General features: G+C 35.1%; 1 protein-coding gene across 3 annotated transcripts in view; it reads left to right on the forward strand.

Moving 5' to 3' along the window:
• Positions 1–4,543: 4,543 nt before the first annotated feature.
• LOC128243148 (ATP-dependent DNA helicase Q4-like) overlaps positions 4,544–21,764 on the forward strand; it is a 208,304-nt gene continuing 191,083 nt past the window's right edge. The window contains exons 1-13 of one of the 3 annotated variants that reach the window (XM_052960715.1): positions 4,544–4,588; positions 7,514–7,622; positions 8,256–8,289; positions 8,932–9,135; positions 11,380–11,464; positions 12,189–12,315; positions 12,984–13,104; positions 13,332–14,413; positions 14,719–14,771; positions 15,191–15,399; positions 16,414–16,536; positions 16,918–17,139; positions 20,190–20,282. In XM_052960715.1, the coding sequence (XP_052816675.1) occupies positions 7,539–7,622; positions 8,256–8,289; positions 8,932–9,135; positions 11,380–11,464; positions 12,189–12,315; positions 12,984–13,104; positions 13,332–14,413; positions 14,719–14,771; positions 15,191–15,399; positions 16,414–16,536; positions 16,918–17,139; positions 20,190–20,282 (2,437 nt within the window). In that variant the 5' untranslated portion in view covers positions 4,544–4,588; positions 7,514–7,538. Of the gene's footprint in view, positions 4,675–7,513; positions 7,623–8,255; positions 8,290–8,931; positions 9,136–11,379; positions 11,465–12,188; positions 12,316–12,983; positions 13,105–13,331; positions 14,414–14,718; positions 14,772–15,190; positions 15,400–16,413; positions 16,537–16,917; positions 17,140–20,189; positions 20,283–21,764 lie in introns of all 3 variants that reach the window. The other 2 variants (XM_052960717.1, XM_052960716.1) reach the window with 2 other exon arrangements.

The raw sequence follows: 21,764 nt of genomic DNA on the forward strand, positions 1-21,764 counted from the left end.
GTTGTAATGTCACATTTCAGGAACCATACGTATGATACAAAGAGTCGGAGTCCAGTACAGTACGGGACTGTTTTGATAAACAGAAATGCATTACAGAAGGGAACTATTGCCGTGTGCTGGGAGAGGGCCAGACGCAACGATTCTAAGATGCTTGTAACAGATCGCATGGGGATAAACGTTTCATTTGAACATAATTTAAACATCTTTAATGAACCATTCTTCGTGTTGTGATGATAATACTGTCATGATAATTGCTAATGACAGATATTGTGATAATGATAACCATAAAATGATATTGCGATGATACAATGACAATGTATGCTCTACCCGGAACAATGTTTATATCACTGAAAATACTCTTTGAACTATATGCATAAGTGCTGTTTTACAGAAATAAAGACATTATAATGGACATGTTCTTCATTTATTCTATAACTGTATATCTTAGATTAGTTTTATACATTGAATAAAATGATTGACAATAAAAGCGATCACAGATAATCAGATAAAATCAAAGATAAGTAATCAAATAACATAACGATTAATTAATAAACAAACTTTTGTTATGATCTGCCTGAGATTCTACTTTCTTCCACATCAGATAAGTTGACCTAAAAATTTGGCAAGGGCCAAGATAAAAAAAGTACCCGTATGGAATTCATTTTTTTCAATCGTCATCACACAATTACCTCCCTTGTAGACGGCTGTCGTCTGTAGCATCATGGAAACATTGTTTCGTGGCAATTTTAAAATTCAAAATTGATTATTTCTCGCTTCAAATGGAGCAATAGAAAAGTTTTCGCGCTCCATTCAAAAAATAACGCTGTCCTCTTTTTAGAACTATAAATATTTAATCATAACATAAACATAATCTGAATCACTGCACGAATATCCATAACAAACACGAATTATTACAAATCTATACGCGCATTATATTCACTACGCACAAAAGATTTCCAGGTTTTTCCAGGATCATCGCCGCTCGTGTAAGATAGGTTCATCCCACCCCTCTCGCAGGGTGTTTTGCGGAAACACGGTAAACCCCGCTTCCGCAATACACTCTATGTTCGGGTTGGGATGAACCTTGCACTCTCGGCCATGAAAGATACTTATTATCTAAAATTTGATGTTTTATTTGGTGTGTTTAATAACTTTTGCTTGCACAATCTACTTCTATGCCGATAACATTTCCCACATTCAGCGCACTGGTATGATTTTTCGCCAGTATGGCCGTCCATATGAGCCTTCAGGTCTATTTCTCCTCCATTGAAATCCCACACATTTCGCACGTATAACGTGTCGTGCCATCTTCTCCTCGCCAATGCCTGTTCAGGCACGTATGTGTGGTGACCTCCTGCATGCATTTCGGACATAGAAACTGCTTATTGGATCCATGTGTTGTGTACCTGTATAAATACATGTATGCCTTTAAAAGTATGCAATTAAAATACTTGTAATTGCAATATTTTGGTAACCTTTAATAAAAAAAACGTCTGAGATTGTGACTGGTAGATAATTGCTTAATTATAGAATAATATAGAATAAAACAAGAATAATATTATAAGCACTTTTTGATACTAGAATACATATGGCGCGTCAAACTCTCCGTGGTGTATAACTGTTTCTAACAGCATGTAAATGCTTTTACACCGTCATGGCGGCGCTCATGCAATTTCAGCCCCCATGTCGTTTTCAACGCATTCCCACAAACGTGGCAAACAAATGACATCACTGAAACAGACACTGTCATTCATCAATTAAGCGCCACTTGATTTACTTTGCAAAATATATTACACAAATTGTAGTTTATTAAAAGAATATCATCTGTAAAAGCATGTTCATAAAAAATACGTCTCGTGCAAACAAACGCTTATTAAAATCTTAAAAGATGGCTTATCTAGCTAAGTAAAACGACATAAAGCGTTTCACTTTCCCTTATGCATATGACCGTAAGCATTATGATCATAATAATAATTAAATATAAATTCAAAAATCTTACAGCAATAGTTATGGATATGAAAATAATAAAAAGTTTTAAAAGCTTTCGACATATACGATAAGTCATTATTATTATTATATAAGATGCCTACGTGCGGTTGTCATTTTAGGTAGACTACGTACGTTTGCCTTATGAAAATGCCAACGTGCGTTTGCCAAATTTAAATACTTCAGAAAATGCATTTGTTTGTACAAATTGCATCGCACAAAATATTCATAAAACAAATAAAAGCCATTATTGAACAACCGAAAGTCAAAACAATTGAAAAATTGTGGCAATTTATCAAAATATGTGACATTTTAACACTACCTACATGCGTTTGCATTCATGGACACAATTTGTATCGAAGTGTTCTCGGAAACTATGCAGACACGAATGGTGACCAATACACCGATCGAAAGACAAAACAATGCATTATTTTTTTGCGCTATGTCATTTGAACGAACTCTCGCGTATAACAAAAATATCGATAAGAAACTTACCTTGATTGACGATCAATCGAGCCAAAATACTACTGGCGTTTGCATTTGTGGTCACGTGACTTTTTTGCTCATCCCCGGTGATGTATGTTCCAAACCTTTTCAGAGAACTTCTGATGAAAGGTTGTCATTACAGATCATTTATAAAAGTGGTGTCGATAAAGGCATAACCATATAGACATACGTGTAAAAACTAAATTGAATTTAAAGGATCTGGTATGATAAGCGTCGTCTGAAATCGCCAGCAATATTTCAAAATAGTTTATTCTTTCGTTAAGACGTCCTTTGTCGATATAATGTGAAACTCATAAGTTTGAATTATGAGTGTGTTAAAGTAAATATGATTTCATCATGCTATGCAATTATGATTGTGCATAAATGCTCGTTAGGAACGAACAGCTCAAAACAAACACGATCAAAATCATAGTTCACAAAATATCACCCCTAAGTAGTATTATAATAGGTCAGATCTGTAAAAAGTAAAAAAAATGACACAGAAATATATATTTCATTTTTTTTTCTTTAAAACACGAACTATATATTTTTAATCAGATATTGATACAATTTTTCAATAATAAGTTTTCACTATAGATGTTGTTATGAAATAATAATAAAAGGGATCAATACGTGAGTATTATTGAACATTTCCAAGCGTTACAGACACCCAGGTTAAGATGAATTGATGGGCGTGCTAAGCCATTTGTAAGGTAAAAAAGTCGTTAAACGGTATTGCCAGTAAACAGCACATAAATTATACCAAAGTATTTACAAAACACACACACACACGCACACACGCACGCACGCACGGCACACACGCACGCACGCACACACACACACAACTATTAATTTTGTTCAAACAACTCAGTCCATTTAGCAAGACAGCGTGAGCATGTTCATGTACTGCCGATATGAAACTTAATTTTCAATTATTTATTTAATTCATGGACATTTTCTCACCTTTTATTGTAATGGTCTAACGCGCTATAGCAATGCGATTGCTATTAAAATAATACATCTAGTTTTTAGATTATTTATTAAGTTTATTAAGAATATAAATAGGCTGAAGAAGACAAAACCGGAAGCCATAAACTATTACTAAATCGTTAACGTAGGACAAACACCTCAGTTTTGAAGATACAAGAACATTTATTTCACGTCGAATATGCATTAATTACAACAATAGCTCGCAAAGCTATTTTCCGACAAAATGCAAATCAAATAACATAATTATCAATGATGCGTCAGATGCAACACAGAACCTGGAAGATAATAAATGAATGCATTCAAATAAGATGTAAGAATAATGTTAAAAATACTATTAGCAAAATATTTAAGACTTAAAATAATATATTAATATCATATTAAATGATTATAAATACATCGATTCTAAATAGATACTGTAGATCCTTATCAACATATGAAGAAATTAAAATTATCACTCCTGACAAAAGATTTGTTTAATAATACAAGATTACAAGATTATTCAGACGATGTGCTCCGTCTGATTTTAATATTGGAAAAATAGTTTTAGCTACAATCCTAAAATGTAAATAATATTGATACAGAAACAGTTTTCAAATAATAAAATGCAAAAAGAAGCGCAAAGCACATGGCATTACAGACATACAGTATTCAAGGGAAATGCGCCAAATGAAAAGAAAGATGCACATTTAGAATAATAATTAAATGTAGCATGTTAAACATGATAAAAACTGCATAAATGAAGATCAGAGGCAAAGAGTGAAGTAACTTTTAAGCATTTTATATAAGTAATACATTTACACATATACGGCACTACCAAACAAAACTTCATTAAATTTAGAGCAGTCAAAAAATCAAATTACTGAATTGAAAATGACATATTACTCAAAGCCTTAAATTTACAAGAAATACAACTGATATAATTAAAACAGTGTGACAACCCGCATACACTACAGCATATTTTCTTTATTTAAGCGTTCTTATATAAATGCTTTTAAATAATAATGTATCCACGTACACGAAGTGAAATCGTAATAAAAAAAGCCGTTATTACTTTTACCCCAAGCCTCCATGTGATTATGATGGTATTTGGCGGGAGTTTCTGTCAAAATAAATCGCGAAAATGACGGTGAATATGACACCTTTTTACAAATAACGGTTCATTTTTCAGATACGAAGCAATTTCAGTGATGACTTGTCACGCTTTATAATGTGGTAATTATCGAAACGAATGAATATGAGAACTGTGAATGAGTAGTAATTGAGATTTGAAAACAGTTTTAACTGGTGCACACGACACAGTGATTCATATTGCAACACACACTGAGTCCTTTTCATATTGTTTTCCTGAAGAGCCGTTATTCCATAACATATGTTTTTCAGTCAAAAAGAAATGCTTTTGATAGGTTAAGAAAATGGCATTTAAAAGTAGACAACTCGAAATAAAAAGACAGCACTGCCTAGTAAAATCTCTGTTTTTCTGAGCAATATCCAGAAAAATTGCATACATTTACAAGACTCATTCACAGGTACTTGACACAATTTTTTTTAATGTTCTATATGGGCTATATACTGTAATAAGATATCTTAATAAACATATATATATAGGCCGATTTTTTATTATGTGACTTGCGCCTTGGACTCATTTAAGCACATTTCCCAAAGAATGACTGATCAATGTATTTTTATTTTTGGCATTCAAGTAATGCACTAGTCAACTGTAACCACCTCCTTTTTGCAATAAAAAAGATTCCCCTTTCTCAGGGCCCTGGTAGTCCAAATAATTGTACGTTGACGGATTTTTTTTAGATTTTTGATATGGCAAATCCTTCACGTACAAATTGTTTAGTATCAATAGTGGGTAGTTGTTCCGATCAGGATTCCGGGTTAAAGCATATAGCGTCTATAAAATATCATAAAAACAAGAAATATTACCAGATAATGTTATTTTATATTAGTTCTGTACACAAAAAAATAAATATCCAACTTATAATTATGAGTTTGACGGCTTTTTTTCATTTCATTCTGTCAAAACATAACGATATATACATGAAGGGCACCTGCAAGGCTTTAGGGCACAGTTTTAAATCGCTCGGAACATTTCGGCCATGGCCGGGTTGTTACGATTGTAAAACGAGGTCTATCTCGAAGCTTTGACGGAGGAGGCCGAGCTATTTATACGATTGTATCGAGTTGTTCCCCTTCACATAATTGTTGTCTGTGTCAGTCAACTTTCGTTTTATTGGAAAGGTAAACAACTTGTTTTAATGCATTAAATGCTTGTTTAGTGCAAAATAACATTTCACTTACATAGTAAAATATGAATATAACTCTTTATGATCAATTTCAACCATAAAATACTTCACTTAAAACAATTTCAATATTTTTAAAACACCCCCGTTTTTTGCACATTCCCGTTTAGACGTTAGGGATTGGAAGAATCCCGTATAACACGTCTATTATTTTAGACTAAGGGCCCTGGCACCTACCCCAAATTATATAAAGACAGCCCTGATCATTATTGTTTATCAAAATTCAGTGTTCGAAATTTGTGGAAGTCCAATAGCCAGGGGCTTCCGAAAGTCAGCTTGGGCTACTGATTTTCTGCAGAAACTAGCTTGACTGGGCTACAGTTTTTCTCCTTATGTAAATACAAAAAAACCCATGCCAATTAAACGCGTAAAGCATCATGTTTTTTATACCCTTATAATTCAAGAATGTGTCCTACCAGGCAACTCGAACAACTAATTCGCCTTGACAATGGCAATCGAACAAAAGGGAAGTCAGAATCGCCAAATTTTACGATGATCAAAAAGCTAATTGCTCTGTGGTTCAGAGCTGCAAGCCATGTGCAGAATGTTTGTTTATTCAATGATGCAAACACATCAAGAATAATTAAAGCTCGAAGTGACGAGGGATTATCGATCTGTTTGTAACCAGTGACTGTGTCTATTAGCAGCAGTCAAATTCAGTGACATCAATATCTCCCATTATTTAAATGATCTAGGATAACTTCGGCAGTTTTTTGCTAACTGCGATGGCTGTGAAAAACAGCTATGCTAAATATCAAAATTGGTACTTTATTTATTTGTTTAAACAAATATTTTTTATTATCGAAAATTAGATAATAGATTTTATTTTTTTGATGTGTAAAAGAAATTAAACATTTTACAAACATCGTCTTAAATGTGCGGGAAACAGGTGGCCGTGTACTTCCTGACAAATTTAATCAAAGTGAAAGGAGAACTGTTGGACTTATTTAAAACGTTTTAAATGTACAGTACAGTAAGGTTCTATTATTTACCTTTAAATTGCTTTGCCATTTATTTTAAAAGAACATTTATAGGAATATTGCGAATAGAAACATCGAGATTTTTGTTTTTAATTCCGGAACTTGAAAGTAAAACTGAAGGTAGAAAAGAGAAGTTGAACATGGGTATTTGGCAAGGGTGTATTAGATAAGAGAACTAATAGTACACGCATATTTTTTATCCTCTTAAATAAATGATATGTTCAGCAGAGTCAGATAATATTTTCACCTATTTTTACCTTTTTGAAAGCTTTTTTTTGTTTTCCGTGGTGTGGGGCGTGATATTTTTTCAGTCTGCGAGAAGTTCACTTCGCTATATGAATTATTGACTCATTGTCCAGATTGAGGAACATTTATTGAATTATTGAAACTGAATGAGCGAGTTCGATTAGTGGTCAGAATCAAACTTCCTTAAATTCTTCCGAACAAGTGATACTTTATGGTGTTAATATTTTGGCTAGTGAAATTGACTGTATGGTGTTAATGTTTGGGCTAGTGAAATTGACTGTATGGTGTTAATGTTTGGGCTAGTGAAATTGACTGTATGGTGTTAATGTTTGGGCTAGTGAAATTGACTGTATGGTGTTAATGTTTGGGCTTGCAAAATTGGTTTTGGGCTAGTAAAATTTCTTATCTGGTCGCCTGAATGGGCTAGTGGATTCAAATCAGAATTTTATCATCATGTCAATTATGTTGAACTATGTTGATTTCTATTTCATGTTTGTTTAAACTGTCATATTTCAGGCTCAGTTTGTAACAAGCCATCAAAATGGAAGAAGTGAATAAACTAAAGAAAGAGCTGAAAGTGTGGGAAACACAATTCTATAAAGACCACGCCCGAAAGCCGAGTAAAGTAAGACATTCATTTTGATAACGCTGATGATATGATTATTTCACAAAAGCTTCAAATTTCTTTCATATGACACACAGAATGTACATGTGTGTAAATCAGTGAGGGTAGATGATGTACATGTATGTAAATAAGTGAGGGTAGATGATGTACATGTATGTAAATAAGTGAGGGTAGATGATGTACATGTATGTAAATAAGTGAGGGTAGATGGTGTACATGTATGTAAATAAGTGAGGGTAGATGGTGTACATGTATGTAAATAAGTGAGGGTAGATGGTGTACATGTATGTAAATAAGTGAGGGTAGATGATGTACATGTATGTAAATAAGTGAGGGTAGATGATGTACATGTATGTAAATAAGTGAGGGTAGATGGTGTACATGTATGTAAATAAGTGAGGGTAGATGGTGTACATGTATGTAAATAAGTGAGGGTAGATGATGTACATGTATGTAAATAAGTGAGGGTAGATGATGTACATGTATGTAAATAAGTGAGGGTAGATGATGTACATGTATGTAAATAAGTGAGGGTAGATGATGTACATGTATGTAAATAAGACTAAGTGAGGGAAGTTAATGTACATGTCATCTGAATATGTGTGAAAAGATTGCATTTATTTTTTCTTTCAGAGTGATATTGACACAGCACCTGACACAATAAAAGGTACATTTAAGGAAAGGTCCAATTAAACTACCCCATAGCAATGCCACATTCTTGTGACCCCTTCCAGGAAATGAGCATAAGCCTGCAAGCCCCTGAATGTTTGCCGGGCTTGCTCAAAACCTGTAATTGACATAGTACAAGGCTTGTTACTTCTTAAAGCTGGGTAAGAGTCAGGTCTATTGCTCCTTATGCCTTGTTTTGATGATTGGTGGCCTCGCATTTAAAACAACAACTGGATTCTACCCATATTTAACTCGATGATTAGCTCATACGGTACTTGTGCTTAAATTTTACATGATTTTTTTTTTGGTAAATTTTGAAATTATGATCGATAGACATACATCGTATAAACATTTTTTTTGCTAGGTTTTAATATATGACCTGAAAAATAGCAAATTAAAATTGGAATGTTCAACCCTTGCAAAATTTATACCAGTTTTTGTAATCATTGAAGTTGATATGATTGACTTTCAACATAAGTTCTTTTAAATAATACTATATGAATAAGTTAACCATTATGATAAGGTTAAGCAAAGAAAGTAATTGACACAGCATCACCATTTTAAACTTGGCAGTTACATTTAATATAATGAATAAGTGAAATTGTGATAATAATTTGCTTATTTTTAATTTTTGTTTTAGATGCTTACTCAAAGTACACTAAAATCAAGAAAATCCTCACTGGGTCAGTGAGCAGTGGACCACAGCGAGATGAAAGAGAGGGAAAAGAGAACCAGTATACTGACCAACACACCGCACAGGTTACGGCCAAGGAGGGAAAAGGCATTGAGGAGAACACAGAGTGTGGCTCAGGGTCGGACGATGCGGCTCTGGGCAGTGGTGAAGGTGGGGATGTTAATCATCATGATGATATTGAAAAACTATCAAAATAAATCATCAATTCAATTTTGGTAAATGATTAGCTCCCATAGTCGTCGATGACGTTATACCAAACATCGATATTGTCGAAATTACGCTCTGTATCATGATCTGTCCCAATAAAATGCCATCCTGTGGCAGGTCTTATGAACTATTTATAGTTCACCAGGTCAACTATTTACTGTCGGTGTTCACCAGGTCAACTACTTACTGTTGGTGTTCACCAGATCAACTATTTACTGTTGGTGTTCACAAGGTCAACTATTTACTGTTGGTGTTCACCAGGTCAACTATTTACTGTTGAAGTTCACAAGGTCAACTATTTACTGTTGGTGTTCACCAGGTCAACTATTTATTGTTGGTGTTCACCAGGTCAACTATTTACTGTTGGTGTTCACCAGGTCAACTATTTACTGTTGGTGTTCACCAGGTCAATTATTAACTGTTGATGTTCACAAGGTCAACTATTTACTTTTGGTGTTCACAAGGTCAACTATTTACTGTTGATGTTCACAAGGTCAACTGTTTACTGTTGGTGTTCACCAGGTCAACTATTTACAGTAGGTGTTCACCAGGTCAACTATTTACTGTTGGTGTTCACCAGGTCAACTATTTACTGTTGGTGTTCACCAGGTCAACTATTTACTGTTGAAGTTCACAAGGTCAACTATTTACTGTTGGTGTTCACCAGGTCAACTATTTATTGTTGGTGTTCACCAGGTCAACTATTTACTGTTGGTGTTCACCAGGTCAACTATTTACTGTTGGTGTTCACCAGGTCAATTATTAACTGTTGATGTTCACAAGGTCAACTATTTACTTTTGGTGTTCACAAGGTCAACTATTTACTGTTGATGTTCACAAGGTCAACTATTTACTGTTGGTGTTCACCAGGTCAACTATTTACAGTAGGTGTTCACCAGGTCAACTATTTACTGTTGATATTCACAAGATAAACTATTTACTGTTGGTGTTCACCAGGTCAACTATTTACTGTTGATATTCACACGATGAACTATTTACTGTTGATATTCACAAGATGAACTATTTACTGTTGATATTCACAAGATGAACTATTTACTGTTGGTGTTCACCAGGTCAACTATTTACTGTTGATATTCACAAGATGAACTATTTACTGTTGATATTCACAAGATGAACTATTTACTGTTGATATTCACAAGATGAACTATTTACTGTTGATATTCACAAGATGAACTATTTACTGTTGATATTCACAAGATGAACTATTTACTGTTAGTGTTCACCAGGTCAACTATTTACTGTTGATATTCACAAGATAAACTATTTACTGTTGGTGTTCACCAGGTCAACTATTTACTGTTGATATTCACACGATGAACTATTTACTGTTGATATTCACAAGATGAACTATTTACTGTTGATATTCACAAGATGAACTATTTACTGTTGGTGTTCACCAGGTCAACTATTTACTGTTGATATTCACAAGATGAACTATTTACTGTTGATATTCACAAGATGAACTATTTACTGTTGATATTCACAAGATGAACTATTTACTGTTGGTGTTCACCAGGTCAGCTATTTACTGTTGGTGTTCACCAGGTCAACTATTTACTGTTGGTGTTCACCAGGTCAACTATTTACTGTTGGTGTTCACCAGTTCAACTATTTACTGTTGGTGTTCATCAGGTCAACTATTTACTGTTGGTGATCACCAGGTCAACTATTTACTGTTGGTGTTCAACAGGTCAACTATTTACTGTTGGTGTTCAACAGGTAAACTATTTACTGTTGGTGTTCACCAGGTCAACTATTTACTGTTGGTGTTCACCAGGTCAACTATTTACTGTTGGTGTTCACCAGGTCAACTATTTACTGTTGGTGTTCACCAGGTCAACTATTTACTGTTGGTGTTCACCAGGTCAACTATTTACTGTTGATCCAGTTATTTTTCAATAAACCAATGACAAGCATGAAATAAATATTTAAATCTGGTACCATACTTGCAGCATTAGTCATCAACCAAGTGTCCTAAACACTCTTATAATATTATTGATTACCAATTATCTGCATGCTGTTGTTAACTGTTACAGATGCTGTTGTTAACTGTTACAGATGCTGACCTGGCAAGATGATGAACCAGTTACAGAATTTAATTATTGATTATTTAAGACTTTGTGATCAACAATGCTAGTTCATCATTAAATAACTAAAATATTACAGATGCTGACCAGGTGGGAGATGAGGTAGATGGTGAAACAGTCGAGGTGTGGGGCAGTCAATTTAATAGGTATAAATGGAGTCGATGGTAAATAACACTGTGCTTTCAGTCATTGAAATTGAACTTTAGATGAGCACGCCCTAGTCCATTTCATACTACCTGGTCTAGAAATTGTAACAAGTTATTTAAAACTGCTCTCGCATAGATTGACAATTTTGATATTTCTTTTTATTTTTTGTCTCAGAATCAACTGATTTTGGCATTTATACCTTCAATTCAGTCATATAAGATAACTCACAATAGCACAGATCTCAATTGTTTGGAAAAATGCCGAAAAACTCACTTTTCTTAAAGTGATAGTAACGCTTTTAGGGAAAAAACAATTTTTGAATGTAAATATGAAAAACTACCATCTGATATTTTTTCAGCAGTCTTATATCACTTGTGAGACTGCAGCTTTCATTTTTAAAATATGTACAAGTCTGGCCTTTTCTTATATTAGCCACTGTGTTTTTGGAGATTTTCTTGTAAAATTGCCAAACAGTGAAGAATTTAGGATAAAATCTTCTTTTTTTTGTTTATCAAAAATCTGATTGTATGGTATTTATTGTTTTGTCAGTAAAATTGATTTATAAACCAGAAGAATATTTTTGATTTCAAACAAAACATGTGTTCTTCTATTTGCACGTGAGGTTATATCTAGTGAAATAAAATTTCAGAAAAATCTTTTTAATAGTGTTTTTATTTCAACCTATTTAGCAATCAACCCATTTATCAATTCATTTCTCAAATATGATGAATATTTATGCAGGAAGAAAGTCTCCGCTGAAAGTTTGAAAGGAGGTGAAGCTGGCAAAGGAATGGGTGCCCAGCCTGCGTTCCTAAAGAATCTTGGGCGGAACATGTTTGAACAGTCCCTTAAGATGGGAAGTCAGCAGGTAAACTGAACAAAAAATGCTCATTATTTACTGCCATTGAATCACAGCTTTAACTTCATATTACCATGGCAACTGATTGGAACATATTGATAAAAAAGAAGAATGTGCTGATAAAGTCTGGACACAGGTGAACAATACAAGCCCATCATGACCCTCTTGTTTGGTGATTTCTGGTGCCATTATTCACACTCTCTTACCTTGTAAGACCTAACCAATACTAAATATTGCTGTAACCTTATAGTCTGTATCATGGCCATTTCTTGACTTTGTACCATTTCTCAAATACAAATGTTGCAAATATATATTTCGGCAGAAGTATTAGTAAAATTTCAAAAGAAACCTGAAACTCACAGAAAGGGGGAGGATGTAGCCCATAGAAAGGGGGAGGGGTTTTGCCATGTGTTAGGATTACTTTTTCCAGTTCACTATTTTTGGTAGAATTAGATATATGATACTATCATACATGACTTATTCAACTTCTGTGAAGTTTAAATGTAACAACAAATGGTTATTCTAAGATTTGACAGCTTTTACCATTGCCAAACTTCAAGCCAGACACTCTGAGGCCAGGCTCAATCTGTACCAGGTAGACACGCCCTTCCCACATCAGTAAACTAGTGCAAGATGTAGTAAGAGTCATTGAAGATGAACATATCTGTTATTTATAGGGAGTGAAACCATGGAAGAAGCCAGACACTCCCAGACGAGGCCCAGTATCCTCTGTACGAGGGAGACATGCCCCTCCCACCAGTAAACTAGTGCAGGACCCAGTTATTGAAGAGCAGTCTGGTAATTTGCAGTTTATTTTTTGGGGGAGATCTGCCAGTTTGATAATTCCTAAATTTTAAGACTTTTTCTCAGTGAAATAGAGCTATTAACTGAGAAATTATTTTTCATGAAGTAGAATATAATGTAATCAACATCACTTTCTTTGTATAAATTAGAATGATAAAAACAAAAACATTTCACTAAGTATCTAACTGATGACTGTGATGTAATATGTTGTGATTTTCCAGATAATTCAAAAGACTCAAAATCAAAATTCGACACCACAGCTGAGAGTACAACGGTCGATTGTGAACCATCCTTTCCTAGTTTGTTCAGAAAAGCAGCAACTCTTACAAAGCAGAAATTCACAAAGTCTGATGAAACAAATGAACCACTTTTCAACAAATTCCAGTCCACATCAAGACAAAACAAAAGCTTTTTGTCTGGAAAGTTGTCACAAATGGTCACTAAACATAGAGAGAGTATGAACTTTGATGAAGGAGAGGACAATGAAGAAGTGGAAGAAACATTTCCAGGTGTTGTTCATGATATTGAGGAGGAAGAAGTTGATAAAAATGCAGTGTCTCACTCATGGAATATGTCTGTTAGTAGACTTATAAGTCAGGATGAAGATGATGAGAGAAAGAGAAAAAATGCTGAGAAAAGAAAGAAAGTTCAGGAAGAAAAGAAGAAAGCTCTCGAAGAAAAGAAGAAAATTATGGAAGAGAAAAAGATAGCAAAAGGTATGGTGGCTAAGGGTAAGACTGCTGATCATAAAACAGACTTTGGTGCTAGAAAAGTAGGAAATTGTGATGCTGATGAGAAGATCAAGATATCAAGAGATAAAAATGAGGAGGAGAGTTTGCCAGCAGCAAGTATTGATGGCACTGAAGAAAATAAAAATGAAAATGATCGTGGAAAGGGTGTAAGCAAGGTGAAGGTACAAACAAAACATAATGTAGAGAAAGAGTTTATTGACGATGAAATGGATGCTGATGATCTTGATTACGAGCCAAAACATGTTACTAGAATAAGGAAAGGCAGGGCTCCAGTTATAGAAGATTCTGATGAAGAAGGTTACGATACTAAACGTGATGACTCTAAAATAGAAATGGTAAAACCTGCAGCATCAAGCAAACAGACAGCGTCTAAACCAAGGAGAAATACAAAGAAAAGAGTGTTAGAAAGTGATGATGAAATTAAAGATGGAGATGAAACTTTGGATGCTTCTGATGAGGACAATGATGCAGAAGTAGGGAAGAAGAGAAAGAAAACTGTCAAGTCTGGAGCAGCCGCAAAACGGAGGAAAACCAACACAGCAGAGACAACGGTAAGTCAGATAAATATAAGTGAAACATTATCTTTGATTGATGTCTTTAGCTATCAGAATTGAATGCTTGTGCTAATGATATTTTATAAAAAAGGGTTAAATTTACATGGTAATAAGAAATTTAAAAACATTTAATGAACTGGATTTTGTATAAAGATTATCATGCATGCACTTCCTCCTGGAATAGCATACCTGGAGGGCATGCAGATCAGGAGAGACAAATGAAGCTTTTGTGCTATAAAATAATTCTGTATATGCTTGTAATCTAATAAAACAATTCATCATTGTATGATCTTGCATTTCAGGGGAGAGATGATGATCGTGCTGCACCTGTGATCATTAAAAAGCCAGCTGCCAAGTATGTACATGTCATACATTTAAGAGTATGCAGCTTTTCGTGCATGCTGAATTGTTTCAGAATGATAATAAATACAACATAAATTTCCACCCATTAAGACAAGGCCTTATCAGTTGATTAAAGATTCATAATAATTTTTGGTATTGTTGCAAGGGTTTATGTGTTTTTTACTGTCTCTGTTTTTCAAAGAAAAAAAGATTGAGTGTCTTTTGAGGAGGTCTTTTTCTCTCTCAAAGAAAGTGAAAAAAAATCCAAATTTGTAATTGGCATGAAGTTGTCAATGTCAAACTTTTAGCCGTAACTTGGAAAAACATCCATAACAATATATGACTCCATCATCTGAGTATAATGGAAGGGCACTTGGATGTGTATGCAGGGCTCTTTATGATTAATCTTCATTGTGAAAGTATTTTGCACAGGTCCACAGGAAAGGCAGCATCGAATGGTAACTTCATTAAGTTGAACATGAAGATAAAGACGTACAAGCGGAAAGGTCATCACCAAACGGGCCCGCAGTACAAGCGTATGATGTGGAAACAGAAGATGCAGGCCCGCAGCAAGAGTCGCGGAGATGCATGCTTTAAGTGTGGTCAGAGTGGCCACTGGGCCAACAAATGTCCTGGAGCAGGTATGGATGGTTTGTTTGAAATGAATTATTTTGGTTTGATTGTGAAGAAAGCTATGAGCCAAAGAGAATCATGCTGAGGTACATTTGCGGGGTGTCGATTTTGAGAGGCAAAGAGAAGTTCCCCGGTCAATGTAAGGCCCCAATTTCTCGAACAAAGTCCAGAATAACAGGTCATGCTTAGCACTCTTTAAAGACTTTAAATAAAAGGAAATAATGTTCATGATAATCTTGATAACGTTATAAGATCAAGTTCAAGTACCGTAAATCACTGTGTATAAGATGCTTGCATAGATAGGACACAGGTAAAACAATACAAGAAAAAATCAGGGGGAAAAACTTAGTGGTATGCGTAAAAGAAATACGAGAACAATTGGAGGAAAAACTTAATACCACATATACCATAGATAGGATGAAGTGAAAATATTTCAAAATGGCCAGTCACCATAATTTGTTTTGAGAAATTTTATTGAATCGTGAAAATGGCTAAGGATCTATGGACTATGGATTTTATAATATCTTGCCAAATGTATTCCACATACCAAGATGACCTTCCTAGTGCAAGACCTGTGTTCCTGCCCCTAAGGTCAAGGTTGTTTACTATGGAATGCTGCCTATAGAAACAGAGTATAGGTGGTCGTGTCCAGGCTGTAACTCTTGTGTGGACAGATTTTAAAATAACTTGCCACATGTGTTTGACATATCAAGACAATGTACATTGTCTTATGTCTGTTCCTCCAAGGTCAATGTCACACTTAGTTCACACTTAGTTCACACTTAGTTCACACTTAGTTCTTAGTTTCATGTTCATGATTTACGGTAATAATTTTGCTAATTGAAATCACAAGATTATGAACTATAATCTTCATACCATTTATAAAGGCTTGTTAAAATTGTATGTTAAGAACTAAGGGCACAAGATTAACAAAAGGAAAAAAGATAGTTTATCAAATAAATATTGAAAAGGTGATGTAACTGAATATATTTCTACATAACACTGTATTGAATCCACTGCAGGAGCATCTAATGCTGCAGCCAAGTATGAGCGCGAGCCGGTGAATGATGAGGACTTTCCCAGCCTCCAGGAGGCTGTCATGTTGGCCCGTGGGTGTAAACAACCATTGAAGAAAAAACCCACAGGTAATTATTGTACACATGTAGAAGATACAAATAGTGGTCAAATGTCAACATACATCATAGCATCAAATTTTAGTTGGCACTACAAACAGGTGAAGTATTTTTAAGAAGAGCATAAGCAGTATTTTTAAGAAGAGCATAAGCATTATATATGAAGTGAAAACAAGACCTAACAATGCTATTGACACGAGCAAACAACATTATGTCTCTCAGAGAAAAGTAAAACATAATACAGTTGTTAAATTCTGTTCATAACAATCAACTATGTAAACAGTTGCAGTTTTGAGCAGTGCCAAATTAACATTGAAGAATACAATGATGCTAATGTTTTGGTAGAGTTTTTTATTTAGTTAAAAACCATGAAACATTCTAACACCTGTTAAGGTGCTGCCCAAGCTAGTGGTCAGGTGTCCTTGGAGAAGAACTCCAGTGATTCAGTTGCTATGGATACATCTGCTATGGACCAGGTTGCTACCGAGGAAGTTGCTATGGAGGATGAGGAACTGGAGGTGGAGTCAGGAATCACAAGGACCCACCGGGAGCAAGTTGCTGCCCCACCCCCAACAAAACCTCTGTTGGAGTGTGGGGAGGGGGAGACTCTTCCAGGTAATGAAGCTCTGATTTTTGCTATTATCTATAGCTTGTTATACCCCCACTACTTGATGGTTGGGGTTTTATGGGAATCACCTTGTCCCATCCGTCCGTCCGTCCATGCTGGGACAATGGGACAAGACTCTTAGTATACTTGTTGTCCCCATAACTCCGAACGTTTTTGAGGTAGAGACTTCAAACAAACAAAGTGTAATATTGAAACCTGCCAGTTAGCCTTGTGTGATATATGCAAAGCCCAATCGTAAGAAAAAGTGAGTGACATGGAAAAAATAACAAGGTGAACAATATTCAAAATATTTTCATTTAATATAAAGGCAGCAAAATGTGTCTCCTGTGTCTCAAATAAAATTAAAAAATAGAAAAAAATGATACTTGTGTGATAGCACCTAAATGGGCCATAGTGTTTAGGGTAATTTATTTACATTTCTATGGCTTAATTTTTTGCAAAGAATGTATTATTATTATGTTTAAACATCTATAAATATTAGGAATGGCAATGAATACCAGAGTACTCGAGTACTCGATCAATCATCCGAGTACCCGAGTACCACATCACTACTTGAGTACTCGAAAAAATATTATTTCTTTTATAAAATTCACCAAATCCACGATGAACAGACGTAAGTATCAGATCTGGCATGTTTCCAAGAAGACAATTTACGGACCCGCTGTGTACACAAGTGACCCTAATAAATGAATTGACAGTTGTTGTGAGAGATGAAAACTGTCAACAAAGGGCCCGAATTTGCAAATAGCACTGATGTCAATTAGCGAAGTGTTGATAGCGGTACATCTCCTACAGAATTGTATTGTTCACCAATTAGAGTGTATTCACGAAAAAATGGACGTTGACGAGCGAATAAGTAATGACCGTTACGTGCAATGATTCCTGAATAGGCATTTTTTTTGCAATGATCATCACAATTGATTGGTTGATATCTTTATCATGGAAAAATGAATATTAATGAGGAAAACAACAATATTTTAGTATGAAAAACTGCCATAATAAATAGTATTTCTTGGAGTTTAAACAACTAAACAATTTATAAATAATTTTTAATTATTTTAATTCTGAATATTGTTCATTATTGAGTGTTGTCTCGATCATCTAGACGCTTAAATATGATCTGAGTTTTACTTTCCATTTGTATTCTAGTACATATGTATGTATAAAATGAAATGAAAAGGAGAAATTAAAAGCATGAAACATCATTTGTTTTCTTTTTATTGATTTCTCTGTTAAGGTACATGACAGTCTTATTCAAAGATGAAATGGCCAATATTACGACCAATGCACATTGTACATGACCGATACACGAACTTGTCTTTCCCGAAAACCAATTCAAATTATCCGAGTAATCGAGTACCCGAGTACTCGATCGGAAGATTGTTCGAGTACTCGAGTACCGATTTAACTACTCGTTGCCATCCCTAATAAATATTTAACTTGCGAAAATAGTTGATTTTACTATTCAAAGATTTTCAAAAAATCACAACTGAAAGTGACTGGGGTCGAAACACGCGTTTAAAGTTCACAGCACATGTTTGTGGGTGTTTGTGGGTGTTTTTCCCCCTGTTTTTGATACATATATAAATATACCTTATTGATCTCACATGAATGACGTCACAGGTCATGGTTCAGAAATGTGTCAAAATGGCTGATTTACGATGCGAGTCTGGCTTGTATAAACACATGTCATTTTTCACTTGGAATGTAAATCTTGCAATAAAAATGTGCCCTTATGTCTGTTTGTCATAGTTAGTATTTTGTTATGAATACTCAGTATTAAAATAATATTATATGTGACATGACCCAGTTTTACAGCTGTTAAAACATGTGTTCTCTGGTTCTCACGAATTATACAAGAATGCAGTCTTAATTGCCCATGCATTTCAGACCTTGATTTCTTCTCTTGTGGAAGTTTGATTATATTATTACTGAACCAAGGCATATTATTTTGATAGCAATTATAACCTATTCAACCTGTGTTGCTTCGTTAAGGGTAAGATTTTAGAATTTTAGGTTGAATTTAATCAATTAAAAAAACTTATAAGAACAAAAATAATCTGAAATAACACTATTTGTTTACCCTTTGAAATTGTGGTTTTACTTTATACAAACTATTTTTACTTTGATTTGAAAATTTGTATTAATTTCCTTTTAGAAAAATCTTAAATAATTGGATTCAAAATTTAATACGCTACATACTTAAAATTCATCTATAATTGATTAAATCAAAAGAATCACTAACAAAATAAATTTGTAATGTATAGGTGTCAGTTTGAATGTATTATAATATGAAATAAATTGAAACATCTTCAACTTTTTATATCAGTTGTGTTTGTTTATAAATTCTTTGCCAAAACAAATTAGACCAGAGAATAAAATTGATATCACTGGATTGGAAATTGAATTACCTACCAATCTTATATTGATCAGTAATTGATAAAACCAAAATTATTATTAGAAAAATAAGTTTGAAAAGCATAGGGGTTAATTTTCAAAAAATATCTGGCAGGTGAGCCAAAGCACTGGCACCTGCATGCAAGCAGACTTGCACAGAACACAAACAGGCTTAACACATGCCTGGCAGGTGAACCAAGGCACTGGCACCTGCATGCAAGCAGACTTGCACAGAACACAAACAGGCTTGACAGATGCCTGGCAGGTGAACCAAGGCACTGGCACCTGCATGCAAGCAGACTTACACAGAACACAAACAAGCTTGACACATGCCTGGCAGGTGAACCAAGGCACTGACACCTGCATGCAAGCAGACTTGCACAGAACACAAACAGGCTTGACAGATGCCTTGCAGGTGAACCAAGGCACTGGCACCTGCATGCAAGCAGACTTACACAGAACACAAACAAGCTTGACACATGCCTGGCAGGTGAACCAAGGCACCTACACCTGCCTGCATGCAGACTTACACAGAACACCAACAAGCTTGACACATGCCTGCCAGGTGAACCAAGGCACTGACACCTGGCAGGTTCACCTGGCAGGCTTTGGTGTGCTTACAAAGTTAATCTATTTTCAGCTGTTCCTGAAGAGGTGTGGCGTGGCTTGCGCAAGTTTGGGTTTGACAGTTTCAGGCCTGGACAGCAGGAGGCAGTAATGAGAATCCTCTGTGGTGGGTATTCATAACAGTATGCATGGAGAATATCTATAGTTAATTGTAATTGGTGAAAATAAAGTCTTCCAAATAAAGGAATGATTTTTTATCCTTTTACTTTTTACTTTTTTAATTTTACTTTAAATGTGTCATTGTTAGAGTTACTGTTGGAGTCTTAAAACTTGTCATGTTAAAAAAGGCTTGTCATAACTCAATTTTTTTTTATTCACATTGAACTTGGTACACATGTTCACTATGGCTATGTGCATATATTAATGGACTGAAATGTTTGCCAAGTAAGGCCATCAACAAACTGAATTGTGTGCAAAGTTAAGTCATTAATGAACTGAAATGAGTGCAAAGTAAGGCCATCAATGGACAGAAATGTGTGCAAAGTAGGACCATCAATGAACTGAAATGTGTGCAAATTAAGGCCATCAATGGACTGAAATGTGTGCAAAGTAAGGCCATCAATGAACTGAAATGTGTGCAAAGTAAGGCCATCAATGGACAGAAATGTGTGCAAAGTAGGACCATCAATGAACTGAAATGTGTGCAAAGTAGGACCATCAATGAACTGAAATGTGTGCAAAGTAGGACCATCAATGAACTGAAATGTGTGCAAAGTAAGGCCATCAATGGACTGAAATGTGTGCAAAGTAAGGCCATCAATGAACTGAAATGTGTGCAAAGTAAGGCCATCAATGGACTGAAATGTTTGCAAAGTAAGGCCATCAATGAACTGAAATGTGTGCAAAGTAAGGCCATCAATGGACTGAAATGTGTGCAAAGTAAGGCCATCAATGAACTGAAATGTGTGCAAAGTAAGGCCATCAATGGACAGAAATGTGTGCAAAGTAGGACCATCAATGGACAGAAATGTGTGCAAAGTAATGCCATCAATGGACTGAAATGTGTGCAAAGTAAGGCCATCAATGGACTGAAATGTGTGCAAAGTAGGACCATCAATGAACTGAAATGTGTGCAAAGTAGGACCATCAATGAACTGAAATGTGTGCAAAGTAAGGCCATCAATGAACTGAAATGTGTGCAAAGTAAGGCCATCAATGGACTGAAATGTGTGCAAAGTAATGCCATCAATGGACAGAAATGTGTGCAAAGTAGGACCATCAATGAACTGAAATGTGTGCAAAGTAGGACCATCAATGAACTGAAATGAGTGCAAAGTAGGACCATCAATGAACTGAAATGAGTGCAAAGTAAGGCCATCAATGGACAGAAATGTGTGCAAAGTAGGACCATCAATGAACTGAAATGTGTGCAAAGCAGGACCATCAATGAACTGAAATGTGTGCAAAGTAGGACCATCAATGAACTGAAATGTGTGCAAAGTAAGGCCATCAATGGACTGAAATGTGTGCAAAGTAAGGCCATCAATGAACTGAAATGTGTGCAAAGTAAGGCCATCAATGAACTGAAATGTGTGCAAAGTAATGCCATCAATGGACTGAAATGTGTGCAAAGTAAGGCCATCAATGA

Source organism: Mya arenaria, chromosome 8 (assembly GCF_026914265.1).
Source record: "Mya arenaria isolate MELC-2E11 chromosome 8, ASM2691426v1".
In the NCBI taxonomy this organism is placed as follows: Eukaryota; Metazoa; Mollusca; class Bivalvia; order Myida; family Myidae; genus Mya; species Mya arenaria.